General features: G+C 37.5%; 3 protein-coding genes across 4 annotated transcripts; 1 reads left to right on the forward strand and 2 right to left on the reverse strand.

Moving 5' to 3' along the window:
- Positions 1-85: 85 nt before the first annotated feature.
- Positions 86-1,147, reverse strand: LOC106742115 (dynein light chain roadblock-type 2). The gene is made up of 3 exons (XM_014614754.1): positions 871-1,147; positions 726-804; positions 86-652 (listed from the first exon to the last, which is right to left on the reverse strand). The coding sequence occupies exons 1-3, from the start codon at positions 871-873 to the stop codon at positions 441-443; spliced, it is 294 nt and encodes a 97-aa protein (XP_014470240.1). The 5' UTR covers positions 874-1,147; the 3' UTR covers positions 86-440.
- Positions 1,148-2,026: 879 nt separating this feature from the next.
- On the forward strand, positions 2,027-7,308 carry LOC106742173 (peptidyl-prolyl cis-trans isomerase cyp11). 2 transcript variants are annotated; one of them, XM_014614871.1, is made up of 9 exons: positions 2,027-2,165; positions 2,772-3,061; positions 3,174-3,261; positions 4,027-4,056; positions 4,190-4,335; positions 4,427-4,520; positions 4,683-4,935; positions 5,094-5,189; positions 6,426-7,308. In XM_014614871.1, exons 2-9 carry the CDS (start codon positions 2,785-2,787, stop codon positions 7,137-7,139), a joined length of 1,698 nt encoding a protein of 565 aa, XP_014470357.1. In that variant the 5' UTR covers positions 2,027-2,165; positions 2,772-2,784; the 3' UTR covers positions 7,140-7,308. The 2 variants fall into 2 exon arrangements, with proteins under 2 accessions (XP_014470357.1, XP_014470358.1); XM_014614872.1 differs by lacking the exons at positions 2,027-2,165; positions 2,772-3,061 and having other exon boundaries at positions 3,923-4,056.
- A 1,399-nt stretch (positions 7,309-8,707) lies between these two features.
- Positions 8,708-16,712, reverse strand: LOC106742174 (programmed cell death 6-interacting protein). Its single transcript, XM_014614873.1, has 15 exons — positions 16,384-16,712; positions 15,359-15,474; positions 14,939-15,066; positions 14,401-14,679; positions 14,211-14,312; positions 13,894-14,116; positions 13,688-13,811; positions 13,427-13,604; positions 13,164-13,325; positions 12,014-12,157; positions 11,697-11,912; positions 11,454-11,603; positions 11,220-11,361; positions 10,830-11,003; positions 8,708-9,424 (listed from the first exon to the last, which is right to left on the reverse strand). The coding sequence occupies exons 1-15, from the start codon at positions 16,587-16,589 to the stop codon at positions 9,318-9,320; spliced, it is 2,451 nt and encodes an 816-aa protein (XP_014470359.1). The 5' UTR covers positions 16,590-16,712; the 3' UTR covers positions 8,708-9,317.
- Positions 16,713-17,197: the final 485 nt, after the last annotated feature.

Consider the following 17,197-nt stretch of genomic DNA (forward strand, 5'->3'; position numbering starts at 1 on the left):
TTTCTTCCATTTGTTTATTGCGATATATATATATTATATGATTATATAATCAGATATATACATATATTAAATAATAGAGAGATAATTAAAATACTTTAAGAGTAATTATATTTATTCACACTCCATTTTCAAATCGATCTGGTGAAAATATTACAAGATATTAATTTAATAAAATAAAAACAAATAAGGAGATGTATTATTTCACAATTCACAAATTTATAACTTACATATTTAATCGAAAATTTCAAAAAAATTTAGCAATATGAAGTAGCTACAAGTGCTGTTACAATAAATAACATTTAAGTTACTTAGTTTTATTTTTCTATTAGAGCCGATGGTTAAACAATTTTTATCGGAATCAAATGCAGCATATATGGAATAAATTAACAATCAAGGAAACAAAGCTTAATTTTGCAATATACTTTTGTTCCTTTTAAATATCAATCGACTGGATTTTGTATTACTATTAATATAAATTCCTTGTCGGGTGCAACCATAATTTCATGTTTTTTGCTACGTATACGCAAGAAAGTTAGATCATTCGTTGGATCCAGATCGCGTACAACAGAACGAGCTTTGTCGGACAATTGGCTGATCAAGCCTGCATACTGAACCGTCGTCGTATTATCTAATGTTGATTTGATCGGGATACCTGAAACATATACGAAATTCATGAATTGCTGCGTACGCATAAACAAGCAATGTCATACTTTCATATCTGATACCTTCCGCATTCACGACTATTGTCCCAACCACTCCCTTGTGAGACTGAATTCGTTTCATAGTTTCCTCGACTTCCTGTGCCTGAACACAAATTCCGTAAATTATCAACCAAAGTTACGAAAAGCTAGGTTATTATTACGTACATACCATGATTGAAGATGAAGGAATCTCAAGATCTTTCAAGAACGGTGACAATAAAGATTACAACCTTCCGTGAATTGTCACGTCGCACTCTGGACTACGAATTTATTCACGGTTTGTCTTCTTTTTTTCCTTAATATACGCGTTTACCTATTTTGGGACACAACGATTTCCTGATGCACTATTGTGTACTATAAATGTGCGTATTTCATAAATATAGATCACTCGTTTTAGTTACACGCTCAGTATTTCTATTACTTATGCTCCAGTTTTCGGACTGAAATACAAGGTCTGTTCTTTTCACAGTCAGTCATTTCATACTAGTTTCAAGTCGATCGCAAACAGACGCGATGCTTGTTGCGACAACCAATCAGGATCGCCAATAATACTGATGACGCTTCTGATTGGCGTTCGACTTGCAATTAATGTAGAATGATTTTTACAGATGCACTGTATCTGTATACGATTTGCAGCTGATTAGACAAACTCCTTTGCCTTTTCAGTAGTACGACTCAACTACAATTTATAAGACTTCATATTATTACTAACAATTCAGTAAATATTAAATAGTTATAAGAAGTTATAAATATTGATGGATCATTTTTCGATTTTTTTACAATTATGTAATCAATGGCTGCGTGCAAAGAAAGCTGTTCTGCAACTGTTATAAAATTCGTGAATATGATTGGTGTATACTTTTAATCTTGCTTGAATATAAGGCCCGCATTCTTTTCAATAAAAGTGACTTAGGAACTACCTGATTGGCTGAGAGGCCGCATTTACGGCACTTTTATCGATAAAAAAAGTTCAGAATATGGACCTAAGAGCATACACCAATCAGATTCATGAATTTTACAACAGCGCCAAACTGCATTTTCTGCTGAACGCGGCCAATGGATGCATCCGATGCTGTACCGCTCACTGAATGCTTGATAACTCTTATATCTGTTTGATAGATTCTTTTAGATCTAAAAATATACACCAATTACATACAAGATCTCGGTATAGTACTGAATGCATCATTTGCATGATTTATAATAACACAAAGCGGTCTCATTGGTTGTATATTGTATCGAAATAACACGTAGCCAATAAAATGTCTCTGTGCTATATCGGCTAAACAAATAGAAACCGACCCACATATTGCGACCACCTCTCGTGGCGGAACTCGTAACACGTAGAGAGCATTACATTAGTTAACGTAGTGAAGTATGATAGACTCTCGCTAACATTTGGGAACATCTCGGCGAAAAGAATTGCAGTTTGTATATATCGCGAAACTTCATCCCCGAATATATTTTGTAAGTTTTACCAATCCGTACTTCTGAAATGTTTCCGCAAAATTGAAGTATTTCTACGGCTCGCGTGCGATAAGCCGCAGTAAATTTTCGTGAACTCTTAACCTTTATTCGATTATTACGAAGTTTTTACGAATGCAAATAATCAATAGTCATTAACATTTCCTTCCGAGTCATCAGCATTATTGCGTTTTCAAAGCAATGCGTTGATATTTTTGTGCATACGTCATTATCTTGAAGTATACGAGATATACGAGAGATTATGAGGCTATACCGTATTGACAATTAACGTTTATACGCGAATTACAATGTATTACGCGTGACTATACGTTGGTATATTTGATCGCAAACAATGCACCACTATTGATATCGCATAAAAATTCATGTTCATGATTCTTATAAAATTCACTTTTTACTCTACTTTTCAAAATTTGCTTATTCTCTTATTGTAGTTATATGTAAAAATTCTCCATATATACTCATATAATAATATATTATTAATTTATTAAATAATAATATAATAATATTACATTAAAAATATTTGAAATTTTCACAGTATATTGCTTTTCTCATATACTTTCTTAAATGTTTATTCCTTTAAATTTACAGATAGTAGACCATCATGGTTAATAGAAGAGTATTCTTTGACATCGAAGTTGGTGGATTACCGATGGGTAGAGTAATCTTTGAGCTCTTTTCTGACATCTGTCCGATAACATGCGAGAACTTTCGCGCCTTGTGCACCGGAGAAAAGGGACTTGGGAAAACAACTGGCAAACCATTGCATTATCATGGCATTGTTTTCCACAGGGTTGTGAAAGATTTTATGATTCAAGGCGGAGATTTTTCAGTAGGCAATGGAACAGGTGGTGAATCTATTTACGGTGGTACATTTGCAGGTGAATATACAGAGTTCTGGTGCAAAATTCTGTGCAAACTTAAAAACTTGACCCCTTCAATATGACAACGTGATGTTTATCATTTGTGTTTATGATTTGGACATTTTTTCAGATGAAAATTTTGTTATGAAACATGATAAGCCATTTTTATTGTCAATGGCAAATCGTGGTAGAGACACTAATGGCTCACAATTTTTTATGTAAGTACCAATTTTCCTCTAATAATACTTGAGGGCGCTGTTTTCTCAAAAATTATACTAGTTGCATTGTTACACTTACGATCTATATGTATTTTATTTAATTCGATATATGAAATTTTGAAACCCATGAGATGTATCACACAATATTCCGCTATATACAAGTAGACATGTACAAATCTCATATAATACTGATATTATATGTGTATGTTTATAATATTATTTGCATATATGCTTATATATATAGCAAAATCTTACAGGCACAAGATGTTACAACATGGTTATGTTATACATATATGTATTATTATTTCCTTTGTTATTATTATTATAACGTGCATAAGAAAATTTTTTTTAGGGAGAAGTTTCCTGAAACTTCTTTTCAACTATTAACAACTAGGTATTTTTTGTATGTAATAAGTAGAATATGAGAATGTGTGTAAGACGCGCAAAACTCAAAGCGTGATAACAATAACAGCAGCATTCTCCCAATCCAAAATTAGTTGATGTAATTGCATGGTAAAAAAAGCCAGCGAATTTCGATTCGACACGAACGTATTTGTTCCCACAATAGCTATGCAGGCAGACTCGCGGAGAGTATTGAAAAATTATAGGAATAAGAATAATTCTGTGGAGGAATGAATAACTTAGCGATGTTTCTGCGTAGTCGTGAGGGAAGGGTCTGCACACCACTACTACAACACAATGACCAATGAAAGCTGGCTCTTTCTGTTCATCTCTCATCCCCTTAATCATATTTTGTTGTTGTAGTACAACACAACCAGCGCCTCACCTCGACAAGTAAGCACACATTCTAAATATTTCACCGTGTATTTTGAGATATTCTCAGCATTGATAATACAGCATTGACGCAACTTGAACGTGGCTCGTTCGAAAGCCTGTTTGTGTCTACACGGAAACGCTTTATTTTCAGTGTCCATGTGGTTTTTGGAGAAGTAGTATCTGGGCAAGAAGTCGTAACACACATCGAAGGACTTCCAGTGGATCGTATGTCACGTCCATTACAGGATGCTAAGGTTGTAAACTGTGGAGAATTGATTTTGAAGATAAAAAATAAAGGTATTACTGCTGTTTACTTTTTAAGCATAAAGTTATAAGCACGATAAGACGAATGGGTTATAATGGGATATCTTACCGTGTGCATTTACAGTAAAGAAACGTGAAGCGAAGCAGAGTAGTTCGTCGGATTCGGAGTCTGATTCCTATGTCGATAAGGTAAAGAAAAAAAAGAAGAACAAGAAGAGGTATGTAAAAGCAGAGGTGACAAGTGAGATTGAACTTATAAGTTCTATACATATATCACTTCATAAACTCATAATCATCCGTCGTTATGGGCTATATCATTTTATGGTTAATTACTGATAAATTATGAATATGATGTAACGATGGGCGTGCGATTGTTTTAGTAAAAAGAGAACAAAGCTAGAAGATGGCGAAACTCGAGACTCTAATGAGGAAGACAACGGGCAACCTCATCCATTAGTATCGATTACCAAGATCGATCCTGACGAAATTCCAGAAGTACCGGCGAATAAATTTTTATACAGAGCCGGGCCCACCAATAATGCAAATCAGAAGGAATTTAGACAGCATTACGGGAGAGATCGTATACGTTCTCACAGAAAGACTGGTCGTATTTTTAAAGGAAGAGGAATATTCGTAAGTGCTTATATGAATATTATAATCCTGATCGTGCCAATATCAGTTACATAATGTATAAGTAGCGCATTATACGCGTACATTCGAATACCTGTATTATCCGTTGCTTCACTATATAAAACATTTCAATGAGAGATACATTTTAAATCAAATTTCAGCGATATCATACGCCTTCTCGAAGTCGTTCCAGAAGTGTAACGCCGCCCCATTGGAAGCAAGCTCAGAATCGTACCATCAAGCTGCATGAATTTCAGGTATTACATAGATATTTAGAGTACAGTACGCACTCACGGACTTCCACAGTGTTTGTAGTTAAGTGTATGTCAACCGATATATATTTATAGTTAAGGTCAATGTGAATAACAAGTTCTGTAGCATTTTGCAAACAACCAAGCGAAATTTTTAATTATTAATTATTAAAAATAGCCACGTATAGAGACTTTAGTTAATAACTCCAACATTTGCGTTATTTGAAAAATAGTAAGGAACTTTTTCTTCTTGGAATAGCCTAATTTACAAGTATACGGCGGTTGCTTTACCTTAGCGACAGGTTCAAGGTCCGAGGTTCAATGTACTTTTGTCTGTATCTAGATGCAGCAACTGTCATATACTTGTGTCAGGGAGAGTTCACACCTTGATAGAAAAGCTGAAAGTAGAAAAGCAGCAAGTCAATCAGAATTCGCGCTGGGAGTAAGCAGTAGATAAAGCAGAAACTGTCGGCTACCAACGCGAGTTCTGATTGGCTGCTTTTCTACTTCCTACTTTTCTGTTAAGGTGTGAATTCTCCCTTCGATCATCCTGGCCATCGATGATCGAGGCCATCATGTGAGCAAAAAAGTCCTTTACCATTTTGCAAATAACTTTTATACATGGATATTTTCAATAACTAATAATTCTAAATTTTACGTAGTTTGTTATGTGATACATGTGTGTGTGTGCGTGCGTGCGTGTGCGTATATATATATATATATATATATCTTTTTGTTATACTTGGCCTTCTCTTTGTTCAGCATTCACATCTTTCCTAAATTAGTCCTAAATTAGTCATTTCAATTTAATACGTCGTTTAGGTATCTGTGCGTCATAATTGTCAAGCAAGGAGCACTAAATGACTGTCAATTATTTATACTTATAATACGCGAGTACCTAAACACGATGTGTCCAACTTGTAATTAAAAAAAAAAGATACTCGCGACACTATGTATACTGTTCTAGACTGTTAAACTCGCTATTTCAGATAAAACCGTACTACCGTACTACCGTATTCACTTTAGATCTAAAGTTACTTACAAGGTGCCACACATTCTAAATTCGACATTCCGAGTTTACGTCTTTACGGTAAAGAACAGGATATTTTCTTTCGAGCATTCATTTCAACTGATATTAGATACGCCCGACCTGCGTGTGTTAGTGATACAAAAGCACTTAAAAGTCTACGATACACCCTCATTACTTGTAACCCGTTAGACCACTGTGCTCTCGTATCGCAGAAAATAGAGAAGGAGCGTATGAAGAAGGAAGAGGAGCTGAAGCAGCGTGAAGCTGACAGAATTAAGAGATTCGGGGAGAACCCCGACGAAGATAATCAAGTGTCGGATAATCCGGATAATAATATATGCCCGGCGGAGTTCATGGAGGATAAAGAAAACGATCAAATGGACAAGGCAACGGCTGTGAACAAGATAACGCAGCAGCAAAGCGATATCGCGAAGAGGAGCGCGGAAGGGAACAACGTGGTCGTGCAGAACAAAGAGGAGGTCAAGTATAACAAGAACGAGAAGTCGGTGAGACGCGACGGCAATCGATCATACAGCGACCGAAGCTCCCGGCGCGACTCGCGCGATAGAAACAGAAGACGCAGGCGTTCTCGATCAAAAGATCGCAGGAGATCCAGGGAGAGAGACTATGACCGCAGGGGTAGCCGCGATAGAAGGAACCGGAGAAATTATTCCCCTCGCAGACGGGACTCGCACAGAGTCACCAAAACCGGCGGAAGGGATTATTACAAGCATTACGACAAGCGCAACGATCACAGACGTTCGAATAACTCCAATTCCTACCAGGACAACGACTTCAGTTCCCGCTACGACAAGAGCAAACACAAGAGAAACGATAACAACGTGCAGACGGATACAACGACTCAGCCGAAATTTAAGCGCCGCTCGCGGTCGAGCAGTTCCAATAGCCAGCACTCCAAAGACTAAATCTCTATCGTCGTGTTTCACGTTTCTCTTTCCTCTCCAGCTTTCTCTACCCAGCACGAAACATTCTGTATTCGCTATTACCGATTATGCTACCGATAAAGTCATTCACATTACTAGTTTGCAGATCGACAAATGCTACGGAAAATGGTATATATATATACATACATATATATATNCCGTCTATAGTGTGCGTTTTCCATCATTGAAATGTACAATAAGATCTACCTATATTCGTATACTCTTACAAAGAAAATGTCTATATTTCGAATCTTCTCTACCTCTTTTTCCTATACTGAAACTACTCGTGTTGTACTGTGCTTAAAGGCAAAACTTTCAAGATGTTTCCACATAAAGACATTTTCTTTCGGAGACATCTCCGATGTCACGGTTTCTTTGGGATAATTCTGCGAATTTTTGTTGTAATTCTCTCCAAATTACACGAAAGAAAAAAATTCGTAAGTCAGTTAACTATTAGGGAATATTACACTTTATGTAAGAATTTTTTTTATACGCAAATCTCTTATATTAATAATGTATCATGTAAAATTGTAATAAATAAATTCCTTGTACTCATTCATTCGATCGCCAGTGAATTGTAAGCAAAAACCTTTCGTCAGCAAAAGTATTCTTTTCATATGTCCGATGGCATTACAGATATATTGATACATATCGATGTAACTGCAAGGGATTTAAAATACTATTCACGAAATAAAAACGAGATTTAAGACGAAGTATGGAACCATCTGTAATATATATGCATCTAACAATTGGGATGTTGCTGAAACTGTTTCATTTATTTAAGAACGAAAGAATAGAATTGAATAATCAAATGGTCTTGAGTTCGAGAGACTCGTCGTGTTCATCAGCATACAATAAAAAAAACCCTAACGCTCAGATAAAAAGAAGTTACGTTTAAAGCACGTGAAAGTAACATATAAACTTTTTCTCCTATAAGTACTATTAATATTATTAATACTATTAATACTATTAATAATATTAATAGTACTGATATAAAATCGATATGTCTTGTAAATAGAAAATATATTTGGAACAGTGAAAGAAAAATGTAACGATTTAGTTCCAGCAACATCATCACTGTTAACATCCACATTCCTTTAATTTAATACTGTAATATATGCCTTGATTGGATATGCAGCATGATTCATTATATCTCATATGAAATGCTTGTCTTGTATTATTTACTCGCAATGTCACATGAAACAATAGACATAAGAAAATAAGTATTCCGCATGACATGGCGTTACGTAAGAGTGATTCAGAGCATCATTGTCAATAATGCTTCGATTATCCGTAAGAAATTTAAAGAACGCGTACTATCTCTTATTCAAATCACACAATTTGTGTATATAATTCAGCACGATTATACAGAATTATATGTCTTTGAAATACTGTTGCAAAGTCACTGTGACGTCATTGCAAATCCTCTTCATCATGCATATGAAATACATATGGATTGTTTAATCTCTATTCGACGTCACGATTAACTTACAACTGTTTCTCCAAGTGAAGTCTCAACAACAGGTGTGAGAATAATTTACACATTCAGCTTATTTTACAAAATATATTTATAAATTTATTGACGTATAATAAGCTCCTTCATGCAATTGATAAAGCGGTACTTAAAGCTCAACAAACAGCAACGGTCGATCTGTATTATAAAAGATTTACTATGACAAAACTTGTGATGGAACAATCGGTAAATGTAAATATCCTTGGATTACAAACAATATTGGTTGCGTTCAGCAGAAAGAAAAGCAACTGTATTGTAAAATCCTCTGTCGAACACTGTGCGGCGGCGCCTTTTAACATATTTATTGAACAACATCGCCGTTTTTTTCTAGCTCTTAAAAATATATTTTCTAAGCGCTGGAAAGTACTGGAAAGCGTAGCCGCTGGTAACTGTCAAGAAGAGCATTCAGCAAAACCATGGGAATACAAACACAAAGCGCTAACGTATGTGCTGTGACTTTTGCCGGACGCAACCACATTGTCTCCATGAATCTGTTGTTTATTAATCATAGCTTTTTTTTAGAATATATATATATATATTTAGTTTATTTTAATCATTATTATAATCCGCATATTTTCCACAAAATCACAGTATACTCTACAGTATACCCTAAAGTTTATTATTAATGCTACACGTTTGTATAACTTTTACCATTGGTTCGGACCACGCGGCGGTTGGGCACCACCATAACGCGGTAATGTCGCGTAGCCGCCGTACGGCGCTTGAGGCATCGGTTGGTACGGATTGTATCCTCCTAAAAATCAACGTATATATGATACATACTTCTTCACTTTCTCTCTGGTTATATAGGATGAGGCAATAATCATTACCATCTTGAATCTCTTCAAAATTATGAGAGCAAGGGACAAATTTATCTAACAGAAATTACACGGTAGAGAAGCGGTCGCCTTATGGTGATGATAGTTTTTCTAGGTGGAGTAGATTCAAAGATCCGAGGGTCACCTTTTTTTCTTATGGAATCATATAGCTTTTAAACATAAATCGATTTTTGTGTTTATTTTGCGTATAAAAGTATTAGAATATTAGTATTAGAATAAGATCATCGAAAAGTGAATACTTTCCGAGATATTTTACTTTTCGTCCTGACATTTTCCAATACAAGATATGAAATATCTCGGGAAGTACTCACTTTTCGATAACATCACTTTAATATTTTTGTACACATAACAATATGAGAGAAATAGACTACTGATATATTAATCAATGCAAATTGGTGCATCGATGCATTTGCAAAATATAACGAATTTTTCTTAGGTTTCTTTATGTTTGCTTACAATCGATTTCACCTGTCATTCTACGTATAAAAGTGTTGAGGTGATGTTATCAAAAAATGATGATATTTACGATGGTAATAGTTATTGCCTCGTCCTGTACGATATACAGGAGATCGATAACAATCGGATCTCTGTTTGCAAAGTTATCAAGAAATTTGATTGCGTATGTGCACGAAAATACGATAGTATTAGAGTTCCTAGAAGAACTTAGATGTATCGAAGTAAGTTATATAATCGTAAGGATGACTTTTAATAAGTTTCACTTAATCTAATCTTATTTGATATTTCAACGGGGCTGATCTATCGCATTGATTGATTCAGCTTATTGAACAATGCGATTGGCCAATTCCGTGAAGTTAATCGTCGATTACATTAATCAGAGTTTGCTGAATCATATCTTTGATGAGTTTCAAAATGATTTGATCACATCTTTCTTTATGCAATTTGAAACACAACTGATGGTCCCATAAGAGAACTAATTTCCCGAAAACGAGTTCTCTCATTGGATCAACATTTGCGTTCCGAACTGTGTCGAAAGTGTTCCGATCGTTTTGAAACGCAGTGTAGATAAGTGTTATGAGAAATCTACAAATATATGTGCATCCGGCTTGCAAGAGACTTTTCTCAGATATTCGGAGTAATTTCAAGTAATATACACGGAAAAAGACAGTTTGGTTGAATTTACCCGGACAAATTAAGCGCGCTTTGGTTGAAGGAAATAAAATATCCAGTTCTCTTATGAGTCTTAACTTCGTCTTTTGTAACTAGAAATTTCCTTTAACCAAAACGCGTTTAGTCCATCTGAGGTAAATTTGACCAAGTTGTTTCTTCCGTGTGGAAAGAAAACTCGAGAAGTTTGTGTACCTTGCGTAGGATACGGCATCGTAGCGTACGGATTGTAAGCTGCTGGCATAGGTGGGGAGACGTACGATGGATACGGTGTCGCCGGTGTGGCACCGTAAGGCATAGGCATACCACTTTGTTGCACAGGATAGGGTAGCTGTGGTGCATCCGCTGCTTGGCTCACGCCAGGTGGCCCTTTAGGTAGACATTTAATGTTAAAATACGAAACGTGGTAACCCAAAATACTTTCTACATTATCTACCTAGCGGAACGTAAACGATAATTTTCAAATATCGCCATAACTACTTCGCTACTAGTAATGTCACACTGTAACAAGATTGAAAAGCATTGGTGTAAGACCGGTGAGAGAATCGATCAATGTGAGATTATTGATTTATTTATAATTCGTACCGCTGTGGTGGGATGGAATGTTCGGTGTCGTAGCAGGGCCGCTGTGGCTCAGATTTGTCGTTAAATCTTTCAGCAATTCCTCCTTCTCGGTTTTCCGGGCGAAACAGAAGTCGGATATCTTGTTTTGGAAAACCACCAATAGCTGTCGAGAGAGAGAGAGAGACAGGCGTACGTTTAGATGTCGACGGTGTTATTTTTACGACGGCGAACGTATGAGAAAACGTAACGGTGTACCTGTGTTAAATCGTTATAAAACTTCGCCCCTTCCGTCAAGTTGTTCTTGAGCTCTTTAAATGCATCGTGGGCGGAAGCCAGCTTGCAGAGCATCGTCTCGCGCGAGCTACCAGCGCCGGCTTGTTCGTTCGTAAATTCTGCGTGGCAACTCTGTCAAATCATTACGAATCAACTGTTGCTCTCCTCTCTTCTCTGATAACTCGCAATTATAAACTTTCCCTCTTACGTAAAAAGAAATCCCACCTGTATCTGAGCGATTAATTCCTCCTGGTGTGCTATATTTTCCCGCACTTGCTTCTGCAAAGGCCCGTAACATTTTCCCAAACCCTCGACGGATAAATTCGGCTCATCGATCGCGACATCTTTAGCTAACGCCGACAGGAATGTGCTCTTCATATCATTGGTAGCGGACTTGAATTCACTTTCGATAGCATCACGTTCAGCTTTCAAAGTTCCCACCTGAAACCGAGATATTTCACGACGATTAGCTACGATTTAAGAAATCAATCCATATACGTCGTGAAAACTCATCCGTCTCAGTCATCTTATCTTTCACATACATCATCCATCAATTTTCGAAGTTGCATGACAACGTTGCTCTCTTGAACAGCCGAACCCTGCGGGACAGCCCTGGTAAGTTCGTCCTCGTCCAAACTCAAGATTTCCATCCCTTCTTTGTTCTTCTCGTATTTCTCACGAACCACCTGCGCACGACCAATTTAACGGAACGTTAACAAGAGTACTAAAGATACGAAAATATACTGTGACGATGCAACATTTTTGCCCGTCACTCAGGCGGTGGCCTGACCGAGGAGGAGGAGCCGGAGGCTCGCGCCTTCTCATAAGAGAAGGCGACCGAGTGCCGATTTTTGGTCCTGTGCGCAAACGGCGCACGGCAAAAGGGCGAGACTCGGTCGTCCTTACATATCGCCAGTCGCATAGTCAGCGCAGAGTCGGAGTCCGAAGGCGTGCGTCAGGACTCGTGCGAGGGAAAGAATTGAATTGTAAGTGGTGACTGCTGCCGGCGGGCGAGTACGTCGGAGAGTACCGACCCGGCCGGGGCAGAAACTACTGCCGGGAAGGACCCGGCTGGCGCCCAACAATCTCGGAGAGATTCGCGGAACGGCTGCCGGGCAAGGGAGCTAAGAAACACGACGCGCGTAATTATTTTGCTGCCGTCGAACGGCTTAGGTCCGCCGCCTTAATTCCCATCTCGCGGAACAGGTGAGCGAGAGATTGCTTCCCTTGAAGATTCGTTGCCGAATCTCCCGGGGCCCGATAGTTAGATGCGTCCGCGAGGGACGCAGTCTAACTCCAGCGTAATTCAAGGTCACATCACAGGACCGATCACCGCCGTAGAATCGCGATTATACAAATGTAAGAAGCCATATCGAATTAAACTATTCTTTTGTTATCGTTAACCGGTCTCTCAAGGTTATTACCTCTTCCGGCTCCCCTCCGACTAATCGGCGAATATCGAGGAGACGCGGAAAAGAACCCCGACGCTCGCCGGCGCGGAATCGCGAGGGATGCGATACCGCCTATAAAGATTAATTAAACAACTGAGCTAGCCGAGGTAAAGCCGCTGCCGCTTGAAAACGGGAGCGAAGTGGTCCGCGCCAACGAATGGAGCGTGAGAAAAAGTGGCGTGTGACAATACAAAGATCCATAAGGTTTCTCTTTCTCTTCCTCTTTCGCTCAAATGCTTACCTTATCGGCGTTAACTGCATTATTAATAATCTCATGATATTTCTGCAAATTTACAGAAAACTGTTCCGTCAATCGGGCACTCGGTATCCTCTTCCAACGTTCCTTGAACTGATCTCGTAGTTGATCATCGGATTCACGTTCTTCTTGCAGCATTCTCTCAGACTACAAATAAGTGCATAAGTTAATTAATTAATTTGCTAACGAGGCACAGACATACACACACATAAACAACATAAAGTAGTTTCGAGGAACAACATTTTTACCTCGTCCAGGAGTTCCTTATTACGTTGTAACAAATCCGGCAACTCTTTCATGAACGCTTCCAAACCTCTTATTCCACCAGCATCCCGTACGAAAGACGCTTTGTCCAACAGCGATTGAGGTATTTCCGTTCCGCTGGTGTCTTCTATAGCTGCCGGTAGATTCAAACTCGCCAAGACGCTGTGCGCATACAATTGAGAGAGAAAAATTTGTCACGAAACGTCTCGACAACTGAACGATAAATCGTGACTTCACGCGCATACCTGTTCAGAAGTTGGGTCATTTCGCGTAAATTCGAAACTTCGTAATTGACAAGCTCATTGCGACGAGTCTCGTAGGCTGACAATGCGTGGTGTACGCCGACAGGCAGCAATTCCACAAAGAGGTCTGTGGACGAATGAGGATTTACTTGAGATACGCGAAGGGAAATAAAATCGTGTAAAATCGTGCGAGACGATTGGTCGCGAACCTTTGAAATTAGAACTGAACGTTTCAGGAAGCGGAAGTAGCTTGGCGACGGAAGCTCTTCCTATTGCTTCCAGACTCTTGATGTCCGGGATCCTTTCGTGATAGATAAAATCATTATCCTTCTTCACCTCCGTTAAGTTCCTCTGCGCTTTGTTAGCGTAGTCTTGGAACAAATTAGGCTTGTTCGATCTCTGCTGAGCAGCTTGGAATAGCTCTACGGCATGCTAAAGATATCGACACGTCGCTCGTGTAGTCACTTTGAAAAGGTACATTTGTAAAGGTTCGCAATGGAACTTTAGCGACGATGTAATCAATTACCTCTAATCTGGCGATCTCTTCTCCGATCATTTTATTACTCTTGCATACAAGCGACTGATAATACGTCGACATAGCACGATAGCCAGCTTGTTTACCTGCTATCTGCAAGAACATTTACACACATATCTGTATAATAGCGCGAATACGAAGAAAAGTTATTGCGTCTTATGTGTCCTCTTAATGTACTAACCAGAGGCACCCACTCTTTGTCCCAAAATGCGCGGAAAATCTCCTTCTGAAACAGTTTCAGAGCAACCGCATACAATTCTTCCGCTTGTGCCGCTAGTTTAGCGACGATGGCGTCTTTCATAGAATCGTGAATTGCCTTGTGCACAAATATTTCCTGCGCTTGTGCGAGCATTAATGCGCTTAGCGCCCCAAGTGTTTCCGGACTAATGTCAGGTGTCGGTTCCTGCTGAATTGCCATCATAACATCCCCCTTCAGGGAATTAAATATACTAGCCGATTGCTGAAAATAACGAGGAATCGATCGATCGAGGTATGGCTGATGTGATGAAAGTCCCGGTAAACACCAACTAACAGCAATATTACGTCAATGTTATAATTTCTCATTCAACAATGCAAGTGCGATATATATATATATATGTATGTATAACATGTGTTGTATATAACAGTTCTTGAGCGGAAAATTACAACGTTGCTATAATGTTGTTGTTAAGTGGTGTTTATTAATGGGATGTTATTGATATGTAGGGACAAGAATGAACCTGAAATAATTTAGCCGCTAACTTTAATCCTTCGTCGCTCTCTAACGATTGCATAGCGGCTACCGAGCTTTGTAAAGCGGCGATGTTGAAGAGGACGCATACTTTCTCATATGCCAATGTACTGATTGCTGCAGATAACAATTATGCGGATTCAATAATGTAAGTTATATCCACACACTGACTTCTGACACTCGGTCGAAATTTGTATCGCTTTTATCTTATCTATCACTGTATCACTATATCCTTTGTTTAAAGATTATGATAAGCTCTCTCTTGTATTCCATTCATTATTTTATTGACCGTTTTAACATTTAAATAATTTAAGAAAACTCGTTTTAATATATAAAATTATAAATATTTAATTTTATGATTGTTTCTCTCTAATGCACACACAAGACTGTTTTTTTTTTTAATACTTACTTAAACTAAGTTTCCCTCCAAAAATTGTACGATCAAAGGCATCTTTCCATTTGAATGGTATTTGCAACTCATGAGCTGGAATTTTTCCTTCCAGAGCACATAATTGATCGTAATAACTATAAATAACCAATATATACATATATATGTATATATAGCCAATTTTTTAAATATTACATGTAACATAATCTTCCATCTAATAAAAATTTAATGTCATTTTACTTCAACTTTTGACTTCAAATTTTCCTCAAATTCACATGTTAAATAAAAAAAAAGCTAATAAAATTCAGAAATTCTTGTTATTCACTTTAATATATATCAAAATCGCTTCGTACAAATTTTTTAATTTTCAAAACTTAAAATTTTATAAACATTTTGTAAGTTTTAATCTTTCAAAAATGAAAAAGTGTAAAGAGAAAAATTTTAACATTCCAAGATACATTTTTCAGTAGTTCCAACTGACTTCAGATTAATAACGTTCAAAAATTATTACAACTTGAAGATATCTGTTCTGTTCTTTATTGCTGCACTGCTAAACTACTGCTGAACTGGTGCAATAAGTTGAAATGAGGAAACATATATTTGTCTCATTTCAACTTATTGATGAGACAAATATATGTTTCCTCATTTCAACTTATTGCACCAGTTCAGCAGTAAAAAACAGTCTAGCTATGTAGTCTAGCTAGTAGGTATTACCTAATCTAATACATATTCTAAGTCTGTCAATTTATGAGTAAAATGTTATTTCCTTGAAATAGAGTAATATTTGTAAAAGTCATGAATGTAATTTCAAGTTTAATCTCGAAATTCGAACTGTTCGAATTAATCTACTATCGAGCATCCGATCGATCAAATGTTTTTCGCTGATGGTGAAACTTGGACAAACATGGACCGACGTGGATTTTATAATCGTAATATATTTGTTTCCTTGAACGACTTCACGAGTCACAAATAGTCGGTGACATCAGATAATTCATTACCGCCCTACAGACGAAATAACTATCAAGTTACAGATGACTCATATATACCTGTAGATAACCTCCAAGGAACTTTCGTACTTTTCGAAGGCTCGCCACAAAGCGTTGTTTCTCAGCTTGCTGAATTCCGCAATAGCCTCCGTGTAATCCTTTTGATTGCCCGGACTGTTGTATGTCGATTTGATGATATTGGTAAGAGGTTTTATTACGTCAATATCAGACGGTTTCTTCAACGGGATCGCTATAAGCTCAGCCATCTTGACGTATGGTGACACTCGATCTACTATCCACGTCTGTTACGATGGCTTTCTCATGTCACTGCATAATCACTCTCTCACCATCTTTAATGTCGAATTCACACTCTTTTCAATGTTCTACGTGTCCTACAACGTGATACAGCCAATTAGAAATTTTTTTCTAGAAAAAAACAAAATTTATTACCTCAAAACTTTAGGGCCGGTATTCATAGACAGATCTTATGTACAAGATCATCTTAAGTTATCTTCGGATGCTCTACGGCTCATTTCATTGGCTATAAAGCATCTGAAGATAACCTGAAAATTAAAACGGTCTTAAATATAAAATGTAACTATGAATATCGGCCTAGAGAGTAAAATCGAGATTTCTCTAGAAAGAAAATCCACCAATATCTGCCATTCATGATTAGTAGAGTAGGATATTCTTTATATTAATTGGTCTGTTCTTTATAGCTGCACTGCTGAACAGATGCAATAAGTTGAAGTGAGAAAACATATCCGTGTCTCACTCCAACCTATAACAGATCAAAAGAATCGTTGGGCCTTTAAAGACCCACATTGCCGGCGAAAGGTTCAAATAATGAAGTAATGAAATCATAAATATGTTT

The sequence above is a fragment of the Dinoponera quadriceps genome, unplaced genomic scaffold (assembly GCF_001313825.1).
Source record: "Dinoponera quadriceps isolate SergipeBrazil2010 unplaced genomic scaffold, ASM131382v1 scaffold676, whole genome shotgun sequence".
NCBI classification, from domain to species: Eukaryota; Metazoa; Arthropoda; class Insecta; order Hymenoptera; family Formicidae; genus Dinoponera; species Dinoponera quadriceps.